Here is a 22,479-nt window from a genome sequence, read left to right as displayed (position 1 = left end):
AGGTGGTAGCACAGCGGGTTAAGCGCAGATGGCGCACAGCGCAAGGACCGGCATAAGGATCCCGGTTCGAACCCCGACTCCCCACCTGCAGGGGAGTCGCTTCACAGGCGGTGAAGCAGGTCTGCAGGTGTCTGTCTTTCTCTCCCCCTCTCTGTGTTTCCCTCCTCTCTCCATTTCTCTCTGTCCTATTTAACAACAACATCACCACCAACAACAATAAAACAACAAGGGCAACTAAAGAGAATAAATGAATAAATATTTAAAAAGAAAGAAAGAAATACCTCTAGTAATAGACTGGCTCTTCCTTGAAAATATAAATATAAATAAGTCTCACCAATTTAGAAGATTTTGCCAGTTCACCGAACTGTTTTCTCAGTGATGTTAGACTTCACAACATCCATACTAATTGTATTTGTGTTCAGAATAGAGTTCTTGTACAGCAAAGAAGCAATTCTAGAAGTTAGAACTCCCACCTTGTAACCCCCAGGAGAATTTTGGTCCCAGAGAGATAAACAATAGGGAAGTTTCCAGTGGAGAGAATGGGACACAGAACTCTGGTGGTAGGAACGGTATGGAATTATGCCCCTATTGTAATTATTTCTCTTACAATCTTGTAAATCAGTGTTAAATCACTAATAAAAAATAAAACATTAAAAGAAAACAGATGAGTTCTTGTGTTAGTGATTTTTTAAGTGTTAATTATTAATCAGTTAAGAGCAGATGCTTATTCATATGTTATATTTAAGTCCTTTGCATAATACTTTATTACTATTGTTTATTATAACATCCCCCAGTTTGGAACAAAATAAAAGTAAACTATTACACAGTTGGTATCCAATTTTAAATTTATGCAGACTTTATGCCTTTAGGAATATGATTTAAATAATGCCATTATTGTTTTTTGTGGGCTTAGTAGTACGTATGGTTAAACTGTGATTTGATTATTTGCCTAGTAGTTTGTTGTAATTATGATTCGCAGGTACTCTGTTTTTAAGAAGATAGGTTGCTCTCAATCTAGCAAAGGGTTGGAGGAGTAATATATTCATCAAGTCAGATGCTAAAATAAAAAATACTTATAGTGATTGAAAAAAATAGAAGAAAAATTTAAAATTGTATTCTTTTTTGAATGTGCAAAATATTGATGTCAAGAGGACAATGGCTAGTCACAAGATGATACAGAGGCTCACTTTGACCTAGAGTAACTAAAGAGTGTAACAATAGTAATTTAAAAATCACATAGAAAAGTTTGAATTGAGAGGGCTGGGTGGTGGTGCACAGGGTTAAGCACACATAGTACAAAGTGCAAGGACACGCACAAGGATCCCATTTCGAGTCGGCGGTTCCCCACCTGCAAGGGGGTCACTTCACAAGTGGTGAAGCAGGTCTGCAAGTAATCTTCCTCTCTCCATCTCTGTCTTTCCCTCCCTTCTCATTTCTCTCTGTCCTATCCAAAAAATATATATATTAGAAAAAAAAATGGCCACAGGAGCAATGGATTTGTAGTGTTGGCACTGAGCCCCAGCAATAACCCTAGAGGCAAAAAAATAAAATAAAATAAATTTGAGATGAGCAGATTGTGATGTCTTGGGGGTGTTGTGCCACTGTGTATATTTTGGGGTGTATATTTTATGTTCTTTACTGAAAACATGAGGTATTTTTTCCCTAGGAGGGTTCTCCATTGTTCTCATATTTTCACATGGGTACCTGTACTAACACCCCCGCCCCTCATTTGTCTGGTTCATCTGCCTCCTGAAGTCTCATTTCTCTGAGACTTGGGTCCAGGGCTCTGCTCTGTGAGAAGAGGTTGAGTCCCCGTCTCCTCCTCCTCCTCCTCCTCCTCCTCCTCCTCCTCCTCCTTCTTTCTTTTCTTTCTTTGGAAACAACTACAGAGGTTTCCGGTTCCCCTATTCCATAGCTTGATGTGCACTGTCATAATTTAAATATATATATATTAATAAGAGAGATACAGAAAAAGACCAGTTCTGGCTTAAGCTGCTGCTATAGATTGAAGGTGGGACCATGGAGCCTCAGGCACCAAAGTCATTTGTATAACCATTGCGCTGTCTCCCTATCCCTTTCATAAAATTTTAGTAGTGGTGTTATCCCTAAACGTGAGAGAGGAAATTTAAATTTTCTTAAACATCTGTTCATTTATTTCTACTATAAAGAAGTGTTCAGTTAATACTGAACTATGTTTGCATTTACTTGTATATCATTATTTCATGTAGTTCTGTAAAGATCACAGGTGGTAGTGGGGAGATAAAAATCACATTTAAGGGAGTCGGGCGGTAGCACAGTGGGTTAAGCGCAGGTGGCGCAAAGTGCAAGGACCGGCATAAGGATCCCGGTTCGAGCCCCTGGCTCCCCACCTGCAGGGGAGTCGCTTCATAGGCGGTGAAGCAGGTCTGCAGGTGTCTATCTTTCTCTCTCCCTCTCTGTCGTCTCTCCTCTCTCCATTTCTCTCTGTCCTATCCAACAATGACATCATCATCAACAACAACAACAATAAGAACTACAACAGCAATGAAAAACAACAAGGGCAACAAAAAGGGAAAATAAATAAATATTTAAAAAAATTTTTTTTTAAAAATCACATTTAAAAAAAAACTTGAGGGGCTGGGAAGTAGCTCGCCTCATTAGGACATGCACCTTGCCTTGCATAAAAAAACCCATGTTTGAGCCCTGGCGCTCTCTCTTTACATTGGAGCATCACAACACCAGGGAAAGTTCCAGAAATAGAGCAGTGCTGTAGTAACTCTCCCTCCATGCCTGTGTGTTTCTTTTTTTTTTTTTTGGGGGGGGAGATCAGCCCCTGAGAATTGGAATCATGTATGTTGTGAGACTCCCCCAAAAAACAACTATGTTCTGTTGCTCATGACGCCTATTTCAGTCACCTTTTTTTGGGTAGTAGAAGTTATATTTGGAGTTCAAAGTGTCTTATAGCACCTTGCCATTCCCTCTGCCTACCAGAGTAGCTAACAAGCAGATACTCAGTATTTTTTTTTCTTTTTAATTTTTTTCTTCTTTTTTTGCCTCCAGGGTTATTGATGGGGCTTGGTGCCTGCACTATAGAGGCATTGCTCCTGGAAGCTATTTTTTCCTTTTGTTGCCCTTGTTTATTGTTGCTGTTGTTATTATTGTTGTTGCTATTGCTGTTGTTGGATAGGACAGAGAAATTGAGAGGACGGGAAGACAGAGAGAAAGATAGACACCTGCAGACCTACTTCACTGCCGGTGGAGCGACCCCTTGCAGGTGGGGAGCCAGGGGCTCGAACCGGGATCCTTAAACCATCCTTGTGCTTTGCACCATGTACACTTAACCCACTGCACTAACCCACTGGCATGCCCCTGATACTCGGTATTTATAAAATATAATTGAATTCTTAAGAGTGAACATATTTCTTCTTCTCTTTAGACATCTTTACAGTTCTTGCCCTGACATAACCATGTGACTAGTATTTGTGGCTCTAAGTAGATTGTGATGTATAAAGGCTGAACCCATGTCTTTCTATTAGATTTAGAATTGTCATAGCTCTTAGAAGTTTCCACACTATAATTCTTGGGAAAAATGACATACAATAGATACTGAGAGAATAGGGTCCTGTGAGGTCCTGTTTATTGACTATAAAGTTCTTAGATGTCTCTATCTTTGACATACTTGAGCTAATATTTTTAAACCACATTGTATATAGCACATATCAACATGTGTCATGTCTGTAAAGGTAATCAATAGAAATCAGTTTATTGTTCTGTAATTACACATATCTATTGGTGCCTTTTAAAACCATTGAGCCATTGAGTAATGTTTCCCCAGTTGACTTCTATGGCAAGTGACTGCATAGTGCTCATTACCTTGGCTATGAACGGATTACTTCAGTCTTTGATATCTGTTGCATAAGTACATGGACCATCAGTCATTTCTATATCTCTGTGACTAAAGTCTTCCCAAATTGTCTTTGAAGAAATGCTATAAGAGTTCACCACTCTGTACTGTGAACAAGACATACAAATGCTCAATTTAGAACTATTCACCGATCAACTCATTAGAATGAAGTATGCCTCATAAATTTTACGACACTTTCAGTTCTCAATATTTTAACCAAAAAGTACTCATAATGGGACACATCATATTTATAGTGATCTCAGGCTTGTGAAGAAAGAGCTCACTTCTAGTGCCTCCACATAATTTTTAGTTTGATTTGTTTTGTACCTAATCATATAGCCCCTAATAAATCGGTCCTTAAACTTATATCCCTGAAGGTAAAAATATTTCTATACAAGATAATCAATTATTACTAAACATGGTAACTTGTAGAGATAAATCTGATTGATTATGGAGATAAATTTTGTTTATTTAGAACTCTGAGGCATCTGGCAAGCCCCAGTTTGTCAGTGATGTAAACCTGAATCATTGTCTTTGTGAAACCTTTTCTCAGTTGAAAAGGCATCTTAGTTTTTGGAGGCAGGGAGAGTTGAGAGTCAAAGGAGAGAAAGGTAAACTGCTATTTAACTTTCATATTGACAGTCAGTCTTTTTTGCTGTAAATATTCAGTAGCTAAATAGGATTAGTATGCAGACAAGGAAAGAGAAAGATACCATTATTGGGTGATGTCAGCATATATTTTGAAGTGAGTACGAAGTGTGATAATCGAAATGCTTAAAAACTTTTTTCAATATTTTACTTATTTATATATTTATTTGGGTAGAGGCAGAGAAATCTAGAGGGGTGGGGGAGGGAGGGAGAGAGAGAGAGAGACCTGTAGCTCTGCTTCATCACTTGTGAAACTTTCCTACTGCAGGTTGGGGCCAGGAACTTGAACCCAGGTCCTTGTGCATTTGTAGCATGTGCACTCAACCAGGTGCACCACCACCCGGCCTCAAAGAGAGTATTTCTTAACATCTGTTCCTCTGACTTGGATGGAGTGAGGGAAAAAGTATAGGCAAGAATATGAATACTACTGTTTTTTTTAATATAGTTTCTCTCTGCGGGAGTTGTGGAAGAGGGATATTCAGTGAATCTATCTAATAGATTCATTTACAGTGTAAACTTGAGCAAGTGGAAAACTGATTTTAACCATGTGTGAATAGGTAGGTAGGTGTTGTCTCTAATTTTTTCAATTCTACGTTCTGAGGGGATGCTTTACTGTCTCTCTTTCATATAGACTAACACACTTAGATAACAATACGCTTTGTTGATTTTAAGATGCCCTTTTTCTTTCATCTTTAAGTATTAGCACATATAAGAACCTGTCAAACTGCGTCTTGCCATGGCTAATTTGTTCATTGGTGTTTAATTTGAAAATTGTAGCTTATTGAGTTAAGTGCTTACCCTGGCTCATCTTAACCACCAAATTCACTCATTTAACATTAAACTTAGTGTTAAGGTTCACTGAATGCCCTAAAGCTAAATAATAATCACTATTTATATTTTGGTTAATAGAATATATTTAGAAATCTGTGAATTTTTAAAAGTAATGGACTTCTAGTATTTTTGGCGAAATCGTATAGAGTATTAAATGGATAGAGTTTTAAATGTCTTCTTGTTATTTCTGATGCAAACTCTGATCCTAGCTTTTCCTGCTCCTTCCATAGCTTCCAGCAGATTTCACAAAGCTGCACCTCACTGATAGTCTCCACCCACAGGTGACCCACGTGTCTTCTAGCCATTCAGGATGTAGTATCACTAGTGATTCTGGGAGCAGCAGTCTTTCTGATATCTACCAGGTAAGGTGTTGTCCTTGGCATTTGCTTCATTTTTACATTTTCCCAAAAGCTTTAATTGGTTAATCCTGAACTGATAGACTTCATAAATGTATATGTATGTATGTTTGTGCATGCAGGGTTAGTGCTTAAGCTTCACGTAGACATAAGGTGTGTTGTGTACTTGTTTTAGGAACTCATTTGAATCACTTGCAGATTCATAGCTGATGAGGAATTTCCTTACTTTATTATCATCTATTATGTAGTTATATAATCATCTAACTTCAAATCTCTACCTTGATGCATTAAATGTTCTTAATGGTTTTTTTTTTGGGGGGGGGGGTTGTTTGCGTGTTTGTTTTTTGTTTTTTACCAGAGCAGTTCTGGTTTATGATGGTGGTGGTGGTGGGGGATTGAACCTGGGACTTTGGAGCTTCAGGCTTGAGAGTGTCTCTTTGCATAACCATTATGCTATCTACCTCTGCCCTATGCATTAAATCTTAATTTACAATTTGCTCTTCAGGAAGTATTTGATTTTTAAATGATAAATAAGAAGAAGGTAGAGCAACATGACTTTACTGCTACTTGCACCAAACTCCTACTTTGAGAAGTTTTTTTTTTTTTCCTCTAATTTATTTTACTTTGTTTTATTTTAATAAGTTGAGAGCAGTACAGTGAGAAAGACTAGAGCATTGTTCAACTCTGGTGCGGTGGTGCTGGGGATTGAACCTGAGACCTTGGAGCCTCAGGAATGAAAAGTCTTTTGTTTAGTCATTATGCTGTCTCCATAGCCCAGAAGTTATTTGTAGAAAAAAAAAACAAACATATTCAAGAGTGTCCCTTAGCAGGCTAGAAGATAACTCACTCAGTAGAGTGTGGGTTCCAGGATTTGAGCTCTGACACTGCATGGGAGCTCCATGGGTGGTAAGTGATTAAGTGATGTTATCATATCTTTTCTCTTTCCTTCCTGTTACACCCACCTCGCCCCCTACACACACACACACACACACACACACACACACACACACACACACACACACACACACACACACACAGTATTCAAGCCAATGAAATAGGTCACTTGGGTAGTGTTCAGCTCTGCCATGTGCACAGTCCAGGTCCGAGCCCATGCCTCACAGCATTGAAAGAAGCTCTAGTCTCTTTGTCTCTTTGCCTTCTCTGTCTCTGTCTTTTTTTTTTCTTAGATAATTTCTTATAGTAGGACAATGAACAGTGTAAATGAAGGCTGCTTCATTTAATTTAATTGGAATACCTTATTAGAACCCATGTCTCTAAACTGAGATTATATACTTTGGAGAGCTATAACAGAACACAACTTGAGTTTGTAGCAATGTTGACTGCATTCTTCAGATGTTTACTAGAAAACATAGTAAGTTCTTTACATATTAATTGAGGCCTGTTCTTTTTTTGTTTTTAATTTCTTTATTGGGGGATTAATGTTTTACATTCAACAGTAAATACAATGGTTTGTACATGCATAACATTTCTCAGTTTTCCACATAACAATACAACCCCCACTAGGTCCTCTGTCATCCTTTTTGGACCTGTATTCCCTCCACTGCCCAACCCACCCCAGAATCTTTTACTTTGGTGTAATACACCAACTCCAGTTCAGGTTCTACTTGTGTTTTCTCTTCTAGTCTTATTTTTCAACTTCTGTGAGGCCTGTTCTTATAGGAGGTCTAGCTTTAATGTGTTCTTAGCCTTGAATAGACTGGGCTAGATTCAGAAGGAAATTTTCAATTATACTACTACTGTCCCTAAATGCTATCATAATGTCTGAGAATCCAGAATGAATAAGAACTCTTAAATTGTTCTGACACGATTGAGCTTACATCCTGCAGTCTTTATATTTGAGAATAGATGGGAAAAGAGATTTCTGTATATTTTGACTCATTTTAGTTGAGTTACAAGGCTATTCATTTCAAACTTTTTTTAAGTTTAAATTCTTCATAATGAAAAATCTAGGTGTCTTTTTAAAATTTTTCTATTATTGGATAGAGACAGAGAGAAATGAGAGGGGAGGTTGAAATAGAGGGAAAGAGACAAAGAGACACCTGCAGCCCTGCTTCACTGTTGTGAAGCTTTCCTCCTGCAGGTGGGGACCAGGGGCTTGAACCTGTGTCCTTGTGCACTGTAATGTGAGCATTCAGCCAGGTATGCCACCACTTGGTCCCAAAAAAATCTAGATGTAACAAACAATTTAGTTATTGATTCTACCAAATTTGACACATAGTAGAGAACCTTGACAGAACAGATCATTTCTATTAATCCTTCTCAGATTATGTGAGAAGAAATTTGACACTTGTGCCTGTTTCAGTGACCAGTCTTAAATATGGATCCTCTACTGCTTTAGTTTCAATGAAACATTTTCTTTTTATGTCCTATCTGCTGGAACAACAGAAACCTTGTCTGTCTTTGGTTTCTAAGAATCAAGTTTAGTGTTAGGAAATCCTAGTCATTCACTAAGAATGTGTGGATGAATGACTGAAGGTAATGAAGACGGAATGAGAAGGAAAAAGTAGTAGTATCGTGAAGACTAAAAATTGTGCTTAAGTTGAAGATGTGGTCTATCTGTACACTGATAAACTTCTATGGGTAAAAAGTAAAATAAAATCTTGCTTTCTGTGACTGCATGGATCTGGGAAAGACTGTGTGAAGTCAGAAGGAGAAAAGCAAATACCATTTGATCTCACTTATAGCTGAAGCGTAAAGGAGCAAAGTCAAACCAAAACAAGCCTTTTGATTGTGACCACAGAACTTAGGTTACCAGAGGGCTATAGGTTAGAAACAAGGGGAGTCTAATGATTTTTGTGGTAGATGGATACTGGTACCTTAATGATAGGAGTGGTGTGGTGACATACATTTGAACGGGTGTTAAATTGAAACCCTCAGACACAGCACCGTATTATAAACCATCATTATCTCAGTGATTACTCCTAAAAAAAAAAAAAAAAAGAACTTTGGAAGGAAAATGAAAGAGTAGGTGATAGAGAGAACAGAATGCCTTAATTGTTGATATGAGACAGTGTGTAATTTCCAGTTGTGACGGTCAGACCAATGAATTAGGTGGATTGAACTAGTTGTTCAGAAGTAGATCAATAGTGCTAATAGTTTATGTAGAACAACACTCTTCAGAGAGGATGCAGTGTGTAATCAAAGAAATCTTACAAGTGAGTGAAGAGAGTGATAAAATGAATTTGAAGTGGTTAGTCATTTTAATAGTTTCACTTTATATCATAATTAAGATGAATTCCAGATAAACTAAAGGATTAACAAGCCTAATGATATATTGGCCAATAAAAATACTCAATAGTTACTCAATCATTTGAGACATACTTTATATCAGGATAGGACTCACTTATGCACATTAATAATAATACATTGTGTCTATTCAAATGAAAACACTAGATGATTTGCAGGAGAGAGCATGCAAATATATATACATCTTAATAGACTAAAAAGTTGTGATTGTGAATATGAGGACTTAACTTTTTTTTTTTTTTTTGCCTCCAGGGTTATTGCTGGGGCTTGGTGCCTGCACCACCATTTAGCTTTTCATTGCTTATGGAGGCTATTTTTTCCCTTTTTGTTGCCATTTTTGTTTATCATCATTGTTGGGCGGGGTAGAGAGAAGTGGAGAGAGGAGGGGAAGACAGAGAGGGGGAGAGAAAGATAGACACCTGCAGACATGCTTCACCACCATGAAATGACTCCCCTGCAGGTGAGGATCCGGGGGCTCAAACTGGGATCCTTACACCGGCCCTTGCCCTTCATGCCAAGTGTGCTTAACCACTGCGCTATGAGGACTTAACTTTTTTTTTTTTTTTTTTTTTACACAAAATGGCTTATACAAAGCACTGATTAAACTTTATTTTATGATACTTTTTAAAAAAGATTTGTTTTTCATTATTATTGTTTTTAATTTATTTATAAAATGGAAACGCTGATACGACCTTATGATAAGAGGGTTACAATTCCCACCACCAGAGTTTCATATCCCATCCCCTCCCCTGATAGCTTTCCTATTCTTTAACCCTGTGGGAGTATGGACCCAGGGTCATTATGGGGTGCAGAAAGTGTAAGGTCTGTCTTCTGTAATTGCTTCCCCGCTGAACATGGGCATTTACAGGTCGATCCATACTCCCAGCCTGTCTTTCTCTTTCCCTAGCAGAGCTCCAGGACACATTGGTGGGGTCATCTGTCCAGGGAAGTCTGTTTGGCATCATGGTAGCAACTTGGAACCTGGTGGCTGAAAAAGAATTAACATATAAAGCTACACAAATTGTTGATTAATCATGAAGCTAAAGGCTGAAATATTGCAGATGAAGATTTGGGGTCTCCGTTTTGGAAATAGCTAGTAGGTCTATTTTAGGTATATTCTAAAGGGTCCATGACTTTATTAGTTTTTGCCTGAGGCTGACATCTGATATGCAGATGGACCCAAGTTATTGTCTGGGAAGATGATGTCATGGCTGGGAAAAGGGCTATAAAGCTGGGTCAGGGAAGAGAGTAGCTCCCAAATATGGGAAAAGTGTATAAATATTGTTGACTGTAAAGCCCATTGATTTGATCTGGGGCCCATATTCAGCATGGGAGCCTGTGTAGCCTCTACATCCCTCTAGGTCCAAGCTTGCATTCTGTGGTCATCAGTAGGAACATTCCGAGTTGCACTAATTTCAGGACCCATCTTCTTCAGTTGGTAGATAGAGTATGTTATCCAACTCCCCTTCAGAGGATGGAACATTCTCTACCGTTGTTGATCCACATTGAGGGCCAGGTCCTATGGGGGCCCCCAAAAGGGTCCATTATGTTGTTCCTGATGGAGATGACCAGTGATAATGGGGAGAGGGATCTATTCAAGGTGTAAGCTCATCATGTTTGTGTGGGAATCCCAGGACTCCCTGACTAGGCCCCCAGATGATGAGGTGGCCTGATAGTGACCAAAGAGTATGTCAGTCTCTTGCCCTTATTCAGCTTTTGTAGGAGGACTTAACTTTTTATCGAATTAGTACAGACTGTTTTTTACTAGCAAATATTTATAAATTGACAAACTATACCACTTGGTATTATATTTCTGGAAAGGAATATAACAGTTTTCAATAAGAGCTTTACAGAATTATTCCTGCCTATCTGTTTCTACACACACACACACACACACACACACACTCACTCACTCATACATATATTTATTTGTGTGCATATATTGGGCTATTGGAAAAATCATGTTTTTCCATGCCAAAAATGTGCCAACAACCATGTATATGTAGTTACTAATGTATAGAATAAAATAATTAAACAGCATATATTATGACATACCAGCTTACCTTAGCAAGCATTTCACTTATTTCCAAATACATTCACATATTCACTACATATTTGTTTTTCTTCTGCAGTTCCTACATATTTCATAACCTCAGTTAAATTGAAATTCATTGTAACTTTCTAGCCTAAAGTTATGTTAGAATCTGACTCAGGTTATGTCTGAATAAAATTTACTTACATCTAGAATACTTATTGTAGATTTACAGCATGAGATCCTGAGTCCGAGCTCCTTACTGCGCATACCAGATTTGTATTTAACTTATTTGGAGAATTTTTTTAAATATTAAAACTATTAGTGTCCACTAAAATCTGTTAGGCAGTAACTTCTGTCCTAAATTAATTTAACTTTCATTATATAACCTAACTTAATCATACCTTTCTTCTTGCTGTGAGACATACTATAATGAGGCATGTTTAAATATGTCTATCTTTACCTAAAAAAAAAGTTTTAGGGGATGGGCTATTGTGCACCTGGTAGAATGCATACATTGCAATGCACAAGGATCCAGGTTTAAGCCCAGACTCCCCCTGCAGGAGGGAGGCTTCATGATTGGTGAAGCAGTGCTGCAGTTCTCCTTCCCTCCATCTTATCCTTTCCTCTCAGATTTCTCTGTCTCTATACAATTAATATTTAATAAGAGAGAGGTTTTAAATATAAGCATTAATGTTAGTACTAAAAAATAAAGCCTATGTTTAGACACTTTATCCTTATATTTTATGATATAGCAAAGGAAAACACTTGCTTTATTATATTTTAACTACCTTGCTTATAAAAAGTCTTGTTGAAGGAGGCTGAGCAGTAGCGCACCAGGTTGAGCACAGTGTGAAGCGCAAGAATCCCTGTTTGAGCCCCTGCAGGTGGCTATCTTTCTCTCCCTATCTTCTCCTCCTCTCTCAATTTCTCTCTGTCCTATCCAACAACAACAACAACAATAATAGCAACAATAGCAATGGAAAAAGCATGGCCTCCAGGAGCAGTGGATTCATATTTCAGGCACCAAGCCCCAGCAATGACCCTGGAGGCCAAAAAAAAAAGTCTGTTGAAGAAACTGGGCAAAGTGCATTTAGTTTGTGTTGGTCAGAGCTAATTTTTAGTGTGATACACTTACTAGGCTTTGTCTTGCTTACATTGAGCAGTTCATTTAATTTCTCTGTTTTCTCATGTAAAAAACTAGAGCCAATGATTCTAATTTTCAGAATGGGTATATAGATCAATTATTATACATTAAGAGCATCAAATATAGTACTTGAAAAGTCATGATTATTCAGTATAGGATCACTGATTTATTTGTATGAGCAATTTAGCCAGAATTGAACAAGTGCAGTGAGCCAGGAGACTTTTTTTTACAATATAGAGTGGCAGGGTGGTAGGAAATTAAACATTTTGTTTCTTAAACAAAATCTGCCAGAATAAACTAGATAATGCTCATTGCTAGCTTGGGGAGAGCTACATATAGATCAATGCTGAAAACACATCCGTTTAAAGAGGAGGCTTTTAATCTACTCTGTAAGTAACTTTCATTTTCTATATTTGATCGAAAAGCAGTTCTCTGCATGGTTACTCCAGCTTACTGATGATAAAGTTGAGGTCGATAGAGTTTAAGTGGCTTTGCTAAAATCTCATGAGTGGGAGAGCTGAGAATCGAACTGTGAACTAATAAACTTTGTTCAGCAAATATGGTATTGGGCACTTAAGTTTAGTATGCTCCTCCTGTAGACCACTTAGTGATCAGCTTTTTTTTTTTTTTTTTTTTACACCAGTGTTAATTCTAAGTCTGGTGCCTACACTGTGAATCTACCGCTCCTGGTGGCCTTTCTTTCCTTCCTTCCTTCCTTCCTTCCTTCCTTCCTTCCTTCCTTCCTTTCTTTTCTTTTCTTTTTTGTTCTGTTTTCTTTTTTTTACTTGACAAGACAGAAATTGAGAGAGAATAGGGTGATAGAGAGGGAGAGAGAAAGAAAGACACCTGCAGCCTGCCTCACCACTTGTGAAGCTGTCCCCTTACAGGGGAGGAATCGGGCTTGAGCCTGAGTCCTGCTTCATTCAGGTTCTAATGTCACTCAGTATCCAGGCATGAAAAGATAGTGGAATTGTGTTAAAAGATTCTTAAATTATGTAAGTATGTTATTTAAAAGAGCTTTTGATTTTATTTCTGGCTTCAGTGGTACCTCTTCACTCTAGGCTAACACTACATCAAGATAAAGAGAAATCAGGTGGGAAAGGGGAGATACAGAGGCAGAGACATAGACGCCTGCAGCACTGCTTCATCGCTCATGAGTCATCCCCCTTGCAGTGGGAACTGAGGGATCGAACCAGGGTCTTTGCACTTGGTCACATGCACACTCTACCAGGTGTGATACCACCCAGCCCCTCTATCATCCTAAATTATGTGTACATAGAGGACCGGTTGTATATCAGGTGGTGAGCAATAGCCTTCAGTGTTAAAACTGGGGTGAAAATGTAATCATAGCAAGCTTTAGCAAATTGTCACATTTCTAAACTTCAGAAAAAAGGTGGTGATAACAACATTGGCCTAGTTTCTTTGGCCACAGCTTTGGCATACTACATCACAGTAAATTCTACTTCACTTTTATCCTGTAATCTAGAGACAGTTCTGCAAATTCTGAATGTAAATTAGGGGACACACACACACACACACCCCACCCCAAACTAGATTAAAAGTCTCTTCTTTAAGGGAATGTATTCTCAGTGCTACTGTTTATCATACTTAGCCAAGCAACAGTTCTTATTAAGGTGACTGTTCAGAGTTTTTGTGGACACAAGGTTTTCCATTTTTAGTCAATCTATCTTCACTAGGAAGTCTGTCATCTATAAAACTCATGTTAGAAACAGCACCTGAAGAACTGACAATGTGGCTTAAATTAAAACTTTTACATACTTATTTTGTTTCAAAATATAGGATTAAATATTGTGTTCTATGATGTAAAACTAAGACTTTAGAAAGGTAAACTCTGTTAATAGGGAAATAATATAACTTACTCTTTAAATATTAACAAAAATTATAGGAAAAGTATAAATCTTCATAAAAGCAACATTCATTTAAAATATCTATTATAAAGCATCCAGATTAGGTCATACTTAAGACTCTGGATCAAGAATTCCTAGGTTCTAATCTTGATTTCGCTATTTGAACTTTGGAAAGACAATTTATCTTTACTTGAACATTCAGAGAATGATAAAAGTTAATAATGGCAACTTCATAGATTTGTTTTAAGGATTAAGTGAACTAAATATGTAACAGAGCATTTTCTGACATACATATTTGCCATTAGATGATGATTATCAGGTTCAATGTTTTATATTTTTGTGTTAATACATTTTTCATCTGTATTTGCCTGTTCTTAAAAGATGTCATTGAAAATTTTATAGGCTGTGCGTTACTTGAAGTTGACTTTTTTCTATGAAGTTAATTGTTTTATAATGTCTTCAGGAGTTTGAAATTTCATTTACAAAAATAAGTATTTGTGATATTCAGGACTAATACAGTTAGAATTTAATTAAACATATGTTTAAGCTGGGGGCCAGGTGGTGGTGCACCTAGTTCAGCGCACACACCACAGTGCACAAGGACCCAGATTCAAGCCCCTGGTCCCCACCTGCAGGGGGAAAGCCTCACAAGTGGTGAAGCAAGTGCTGCAGGTGTCTCTCTGTCTCTCCCTCCCTATTTTTCTCTGTCTCTATTTGTGTGATGATAATTATAAGAGATGAAAAAGAATAATTGATCTGGTGCCTGGGGAAATGGCTGAACTGATAGAATGTTAGACCATACGTGGAGCTCCTGGTGTGTCAGAGTAGTACTCTAGTATCTCTGTCTCTGATGTGAAAATAAGTATGAAAATTAATGTTGTGTAGGCTGGGTGGTGTTGCACCCGGTCGAATACACATCTTACCATGCTCAAGAACCTGGGCTTAAGCCTTTGTTCCCACCTGTAGGGGAAGGACTTCATGAGTGGTGAAGCAGTGCTGCAGCTGTCTTTCTTTATGTCCCTCTCTGTCTCCCCTTCCCTCTCAATTTCTGTTACTATCCAGTAAATTTCTGTTACTATCCAATAAGTAAGTAAATACAATACCAAAATTAAAATCTTTTTTGGGAAAAAAATTGTTCTATCCTTGAAATAAACCCAACTGAACAGATCATTTTGAATTTTTTTTTTTTAACTATAGTGGCTAAGAAAATATGTAAATGCCACAGTAGATTTGAATACATTGAAGTGTATATGTGGGAAGTATGAATGTGCTACCCTTAAGCACTTGATCTAATACTTTGAGAATAGTTCATATTTTGTCTGCATATTGATCAAGTTATCTTTCATTTGTAATTCTGCTTGGCATCAATAAATCTATATCTTTTTTTTTCTTTTTTTTAAATTATTTATTTATTCCCTTTTGTTGCCCTTGTTGTTTTATTGTTGTAGTTATTATTGTTGTTGTCGTTGTTGGATAGGACAGAGAGAAATGGAGAGAGGAGGGGAAGACAGAGAGGAGTAGAGAAAGATAGACATCTGCAGACCTACTTCACCGCCTGTGAAGTGACTCCCCTGCAGGTGGGGAGCCGGGGTTCGAACCAGGATCCTTATGCCGGTCCTTGTGCTTTGCGCCACCTGCGCTTAACCTGCTGCGCTACAGCCCAACTCCCAAATCTATATCTTTTATTTTAGATAAATATTTGCTTAAGATGTAATGTTATCTAGATAATTAACTGAAGCAACTATTTGAAAAGTAAAATGTAAACTCATATTCTCCTTTATCTACTCAAATGCCATGTGCTAGCACTGATAAGAACCAAAACTATTAGAAAAAAATCAATGATATGGCTAAAACTTGAATAGACTCATTTTGGTAAGGTAGTTGCTTTATGTAGTGCCTCGGCCATAAATCCCTGTTGAATACTGACTATATGACAGTTAGTAATAAAAATGTAATATTTTGAACTGGACATGGCTTGTTTCTTCGTAGTATGAAATTCAGATTTAAGAAATGAGGTTTTTGTTCATCTTAAGGCCACAGAAAGTGAGGCTGGTGATATGGACCTGAGTGGTTTGCCAGAAACAGCAGTGGATTCCGAGGATGATGATGATGAAGAAGATATTGAGAGAGCTTCCGATCCTTTGATGAGTCGGGATATTGTGAGAGATTGTCTGGAGAAGGACCCAATTGACAGAACAGACGATGACATTGGTAAGTCTGGATGAGAAAATTAATTTGAGTGATTGAAAATATTTATAGCTGTGACTATCTGGAATAATAGTAGGGTTTAAAAAGTCATTAAATGTAGGGCTCTGGTAGATAACTCATGCGGTAGTGGACATATGTTAGTGTGAGGACAGGACCAGGGCTTGATCCTCTGTCACAGTATGGGAGCACCATGCAAAGAGGTAGCATCATGAGTGATGGAGAGGTGCTGTGGTGTCTCTTCTGTCTCACCCTCTACTTGGAAAGAAAAGGGGAAAAAATGGGGATTGGGCAGTGGCACACCAGGTTAAGCACACATGGTGCAAAGCGCAAGGACCAGCGCAAGGATCCTGATTCGAGTCCCTGGCACCCCACCTGTAGGGGGGTTGCTTCACAAGCAGTGAAGCAGGTCTGCAGGTGTCTTTCTCTCCTCCTCTATCTTCCCCTTCTCTCTCAATTTCTCTCTGTCCTATCCAACAACAAAAATAACAACAAAGAAAAAGGAAGGAAGGAAGGAAGGAAGGAAGGAAGGAAGGAAGGAAGGAAGAAAGAAAGAAAGAAAGAAAGAAAGAAAGAAAGAAAGAAAGAAAGAAAGAAAGAAAGAAAGAAAGAAAGAAAGAAAGAAATGGCTGCCAGGAGCAGTGGATTCGTAATGCAGGCATCAAGCCCCAGCAATAACTCTGGAGGCAAAAAAAAAAGGGGGGGGGGTTGGGGAGATGAGTCCACCAGAAGCAGTGGAATCATGCAGGTGTAAAACCCCAGGAAAACCCTAGAGATAAAGTGTATTCATTAATTTTTTTTTATATATTTTATTGGAAGGTTAATGGTCAATAATATTGTTAACATGTAAGTGCAACCTCTCATTTCCCCATGATAGGTATCTGGGTGTTTTTAAGACTCTTACTCTACCATTCTATAATTTGTAAATTTCCTTTGTGAGAATAGAAGTATTTGTTGAAAAAAAAATATATATATATATATATATATATATATATATATATATTTAAAACCTATTTGACTCAGTCAATACTTTGAATAGTCCACAAATAATATTTTCTAATAAAACCCTTCCACATAAGCCCTTTCTATGACTCTAAACCAGATTAAAAGTCTTCCAAATGATATTTCTTCCATTTTCTTGTGAGTACTAGATTCCTGTTTTCTGCAAGTGAACATTACTCATGTGACAGTTGGTTAAAACTGTCAGAATGACTGTGCTGCTACTCTAGTTTTTGTATGAAGACAAGACTGAGTAGAAGCTGACAGCAAAACATCAGTTTAATAACACAAGCTGTAGGGGCAGTGTGCGGGGTAAGACTTTAACTATAAGTACACCATTACACATGGAAGTAAGTGGCTTTCTACCTGCTTTCCTCTTCCTTGAGTTCTCTCTACACGTGCGTATCATATCAGAGCAAGAGTTCAGCGTGTGTAATCACGCTGGCTGTTATCTTCTGGACTGTGGATGCTGCCTTTGAATCCTGAGAGTAAAAGCAATTTCTGTGGAGTCATCTGCCCACCTCTCATTTTCTCAGCTCCAAATTATCTGTTCTTTGGGATCTGTCACTCCCCCAAGCCCTTATGGGTCAATATGTGTCTAAAGAGAAATTCAAGAAAGGTGATGGTAATTCATGAGGGAAAATACTGACATTTAAGACACACACACACACACACACACAAACACACACACACACGGATAATTAAAGACGAAAAACTAAAACCTTAGATGTTAAAATATATAGTCCTTTACATTAGCTGCTAACCACAGGTTAATATTATTTGATGGCAACCATTCGTTCATTTAGCCATTCATTCAAGTAATGTAACTGAGCATCTTCTGTGTACTCAGTATTTCTGTAGGCAAATGAGGTCCTTGTGATACGGTGCTCTGAAGAATCATGTGGAGGCTATAGGGTGGTGGTTGTGGGAGAATGGACTAAATCAGAGCCCATTTTAGGAAAAGGGGTAGGTGGAAACCCTCTTAAAGGACTCAGACCTAAAGAAAATGTGAAAGAAGTCTGCTATGCCTGTGCCCCCTGAAAGAAATGCGTGCTTTTCATGAACCCCTTGAGGATAATTAGCCCTCGATTTCTACTGAAGTACAGGATATAACTGCCTCTCAAATACTATGTGATACTTCTTCTTTTCTAATTTATTATTTTTCTTTATTAATGAGAAAGATAGGAGAGAGAGAGAGAAACAGACATCACTCTGGTACATGTGCTATTGGGGACTGAGCTCAGGACCTCACGCTTGAGAGTCTAGTGTCTTAGCCACTGCGCCACCTCCCGAACCACCTTCTTCTTCCTCTTCTTCTTCTTCTTCTTCTTCTCCTCCTCCTCCTCCTCCTCCTTCCTCTTCTTCTTCTCCTTTTAATCTCTTTCTTTTTTTAAATATTTATTTATTTTTCCTTTTGTTACCCTTGTTTTTTATTGTTGTTGTAGTTATTATTGTTGTTACTGATGTCGTTGTTAGATAGGACAGAGAGAAATCGAGAGAGATAGATACCTGCAGACCTGCTTCACTGCTTGGAAGTGATTCCCCTGCAGGTGGGGAGCCAGGGGCTGGAACCAGAATCCTTACACTGGTCCTTGCGCTTCGCACTATGTGTGCTTAACCCGCTGCGATACCACTGGACTCCCTCATTTCTTCTTTTTTAAAACCCATTTCCTTCTTGACCACCTCCAGTTCCTATTCCACAATTGCCAATAGTTTCTCAATACCTTGAGGACTTTGTACCATGAAGTGGAATGGTCTTCATTTTTACCCCAAACACACAGAATTGTTTTTCTTCTGCCTGACAACACATCTGATTTCCTTTACTCACCATTATACTCTCCTAGCCTCTTTGTTCTTTCCAGTTTTTTTTTTAAGCCATTTATTGTATTTTAAAGAGAAAATAGAATTAGGTTTGTGTTCAATTTGCCATCCTAACCCAGTACTCTAGCTTTTAGGTTTTTATTTGTTTGTTTAATTAGATAGAATATTGCTTAAGAACAAATTGATGGAGAAGTTATCCTTTTGTAAGCCTGTGTGGTTTCTCCTGAATTTTTTCATCTTAGAATAGTTCTAAAAGAAAATAGTTATTATTAAAATATGTATAGCTTGTCTGACATTCCTAGAAAGACTTTCCACTGCTTATCTGAGAGATTATCTAGAAAGCAGAAGCTATCCTAATTCCTACAAATGAGTATAAAGCTTTTATTAAAATGTGCTTGTTGATTTAATCTTTATAGTGAATTACATTTACTTTTGGATACCAATTCACTTGCATGCAAGCAGTGATCCTGACATGCGCTCCCATCAAATATACTTTTAATGTCATGAGCCATTATCATTACAGATGGCATCTAATGAGTGTTTGTGTTGCATAGGATGCTGTCTTGTATCTCAAAATAATGTGTGAAAATTCTTGATTTTGTTAAATGTGAATAATTCTCTAGTAATTAAAAGACCCTCTTCATATAAACTTCTGTATGGTGACTCCTCTTAAGGCCTCTCTTCATATCCACCTTCCTACACTCCACACAGAAAAAAGAGGGAATGGTGTGTGTGTGTGTGTGTGTGTGTGTGTGTGTGTGTGTGTGTGTGTGTGTGTGTACGTACTGATGTTTGATAATATTTTTTAAAATAGCAAGAGGCAAAACATTCCTTTAGATTAATTTCTTCCATTATGTATCACACACACAATTTCTTTTTCTTTCTTTTTCCTTTTTTAATGCTAGTAGCCACAGTAAATTGATTTCCTGGCACATCAGTCTGGGCCAGGTTAAAGGACACTGTTCTATTCAGCAGAATTGCTGAGTACATATCACTGTTATTCTCCCAATTCCCAAGGTCATTCTCTGTAATGACAATCTTACATAGTAGGGGTGACGTCGGGTCTAGTAAGAGCAGACACTGGCCCCAAGGACTAGAGAAAACCACCCACTCTGACCCTCTGGAAGTACTTTATTTTCAGAGACTTTATCTTTTTATTCTGTATCATTTTTATAATTATCAAATTATATCCAACTATATAAAACTTGTTACAAAATCCCAAGAGAAAGGAGAAATGTGCATAGGGCAATTTGATCATGTGAGAACAAGCGAGGTGTATGATTTAAGCCAAATGTGACTCTGGTGAATATAGTAACAGTTCTCACAGTGTGTGCGTGTGTGTGGTCTTTGTGTTAGAACTCACAATTGTCCAGTGAAAATGAATATTAATATTACTTTTGCAAATTAGAAGTCACACTAAGTCCTTAAGGAACTTAGTCAATTTTCCCTATGGAATATAACTAGAAGATATTCAAATTCAAGTATTAAAATGATGCCTGGCATACACGCTGTGCTCCTTCTGCTACATGTGACCGGCATAACTTTAGAAGCAGACAATAGTCTTTAATCATGTCATTGTCACTTTCTAATTTTAGTGGTATTTATATAGTCATATAGTACATGGCTTCAAGCTTTGGCTTCCTCCAGAAAAACCGTTCACCTCATGGGGCTATGTGAGGAATAAATTATGAACTTAGGAAGTAATTAGTAGAGAAAACGTAAAATAGAGGCCACAAGACTTGAAAAGCATGTGAAGTCTTCTGTCTTGTTAACAGAATTTTACCGAAGTATAAGCTCTCTCTCCTGCATAGTATCACCAATAGGGTGAGGAAAAAAAAAAAAAGCCAGGCCTTCCACCTTCTGCACCCCATCATGACCCTGGGTCCATGCTTCCAGAGGGATAAAGAATCAGAAAGCTTTCAAGGGAGGGGATGGGATACAGAACTCTGGTAGTGGGAATTGTGTGGTATTACATCCCTCTTATCCTGTGGTCTTCCCAGTATTTTTTATTTTATGAATAAAACATTAAAAAATTATTTGTGCCAACATGCAAGGAAAGAAATAGCATGTGAGTTCCCGTTTGTCTGTTATATAATGTAATGTTTTCATTGATTAACTTGTTGTTTTGTTTTGTTTTGTTTTGTTTTGCCTCGCCTCCGGATTACTGCTGGGGCTCAGTGCCTGCACCACAAATCCGCTGCTCCTCGAGGCCGTTTTTCTCATTTTTTGTTGCCCTTGTTACCCTTGTTGTCATCATTATTATTATTGTTATTGATGTCATCGCTGTTAGACAGGACAGAGAGAAATGGAGAGGGGAGGGGAAGACAGGGAGGAGAGAAAGACCGACACCTGCAGGCCTGCTTCACCGCCTGTGAAGAGACTCCCCTGCAGGTGGGGAGCCAGAAGCTCGAACCGGGATCTTTATGCCGGTCCTTGCACTTTGCACCATGTGTGCTTAACCCGCTGCGCCACCACCCAACCCCCTCCATTGATTATCTTTTATAGATTTGTCTGCTCCATGGAAAATATCCCTTGGTTTCTAAATTCTGGAATATCTTCAAATTGTTTATTTCTGTTGACTGTTTTTGGATACCCACTTGCCAAAAATGGACAGACATGAATGAATTGACTCTTGAGTGCTGTTTCATTCAGTTTATATTATCCCTTAATAAACCTTAGTAGCATCTCAGCTCTCTTTCAATAGAAATCCCCCAGCGAAAGTTTATTAATTTCTACAGTGCCATTAGAATTTAAATAACAATGTGATATTATTGCTTCTGAATCAGCTAGGAACTTTCTGTTACTTTCACAGTGACAGAATTATTTATACAATCTGCTAGATTGTAGTGAAGATACTTAAGGTGGCTTGACAATGAGTATCTTTTGCTTTCCAGAACAACTGTTGGAATTTATGCACCAGCTGCCTGCTTTTGCCAACATGACGATGTCTGTGAGACGGGAACTCTGTGCTGTAATGGTGTTTGCTGTAGTAGAAAGAGCAGGGACCATAGTGCTAAATGATGGTGAAGAAGTGAGTAGACATTTTCCTGCGTAAAATGCTTTTGTTTGAGGATCTTTCATTACAACAATTGAACAGGGATGCAATTTCTACTTTTCCTTTTAAAACACAATAAGCAGTGAAAATTTTGAATTATCTGCAAAGTCATGTAAACTTAGCTATCTCAAAATATTCCATTTTTATTTTTCATTCTTTACAATAGTTCTTTTTTAATATTTATTTACTTATTCCCTTTTGCTGCCCTTGTTGTAGTTATTATTATTGATGTCGTCGTCTTTTCATAGGACAGAGAGAAATGGAGAGAGAAGGGGAAGACAGAAGGGGAGAGAAATAAAGACACCTGCAAACCTGCTTCACCGCTTGTGAAACGACTCCCTTGCAGGTGGGGAGCCGGGGGCTCGAA

General features: G+C 38.0%; 1 protein-coding gene across 14 annotated transcripts in view; it reads left to right on the top strand.

Annotated features, from left to right (window-relative positions):
• The window catches only part of RAPGEF2 (Rap guanine nucleotide exchange factor 2), a 269,320-nt gene that overhangs the window by 207,177 nt on the left and 39,664 nt on the right, over positions 1 to 22,479 (top strand). For all 14 annotated transcript variants that reach the window (XM_060178881.1, XM_060178878.1, XM_060178879.1 and 11 more), the window contains 3 exons: positions 5,593 to 5,724; positions 16,066 to 16,243; positions 21,952 to 22,088. In XM_060178881.1, the coding sequence (XP_060034864.1) occupies positions 5,593 to 5,724; positions 16,066 to 16,243; positions 21,952 to 22,088 (447 nt within the window). The remainder of the gene's footprint in view (positions 1 to 5,592; positions 5,725 to 16,065; positions 16,244 to 21,951; positions 22,089 to 22,479) is intronic.

The sequence above is a fragment of the Erinaceus europaeus genome, chromosome 19 (genome assembly GCF_950295315.1).
Source record: "Erinaceus europaeus chromosome 19, mEriEur2.1, whole genome shotgun sequence".
NCBI classification, from domain to species: Eukaryota; Metazoa; Chordata; class Mammalia; order Eulipotyphla; family Erinaceidae; genus Erinaceus; species Erinaceus europaeus.
Note: the sequence above shows the minus strand (reverse complement) of the source record. Positions and strands in the feature narration are given on the sequence as shown.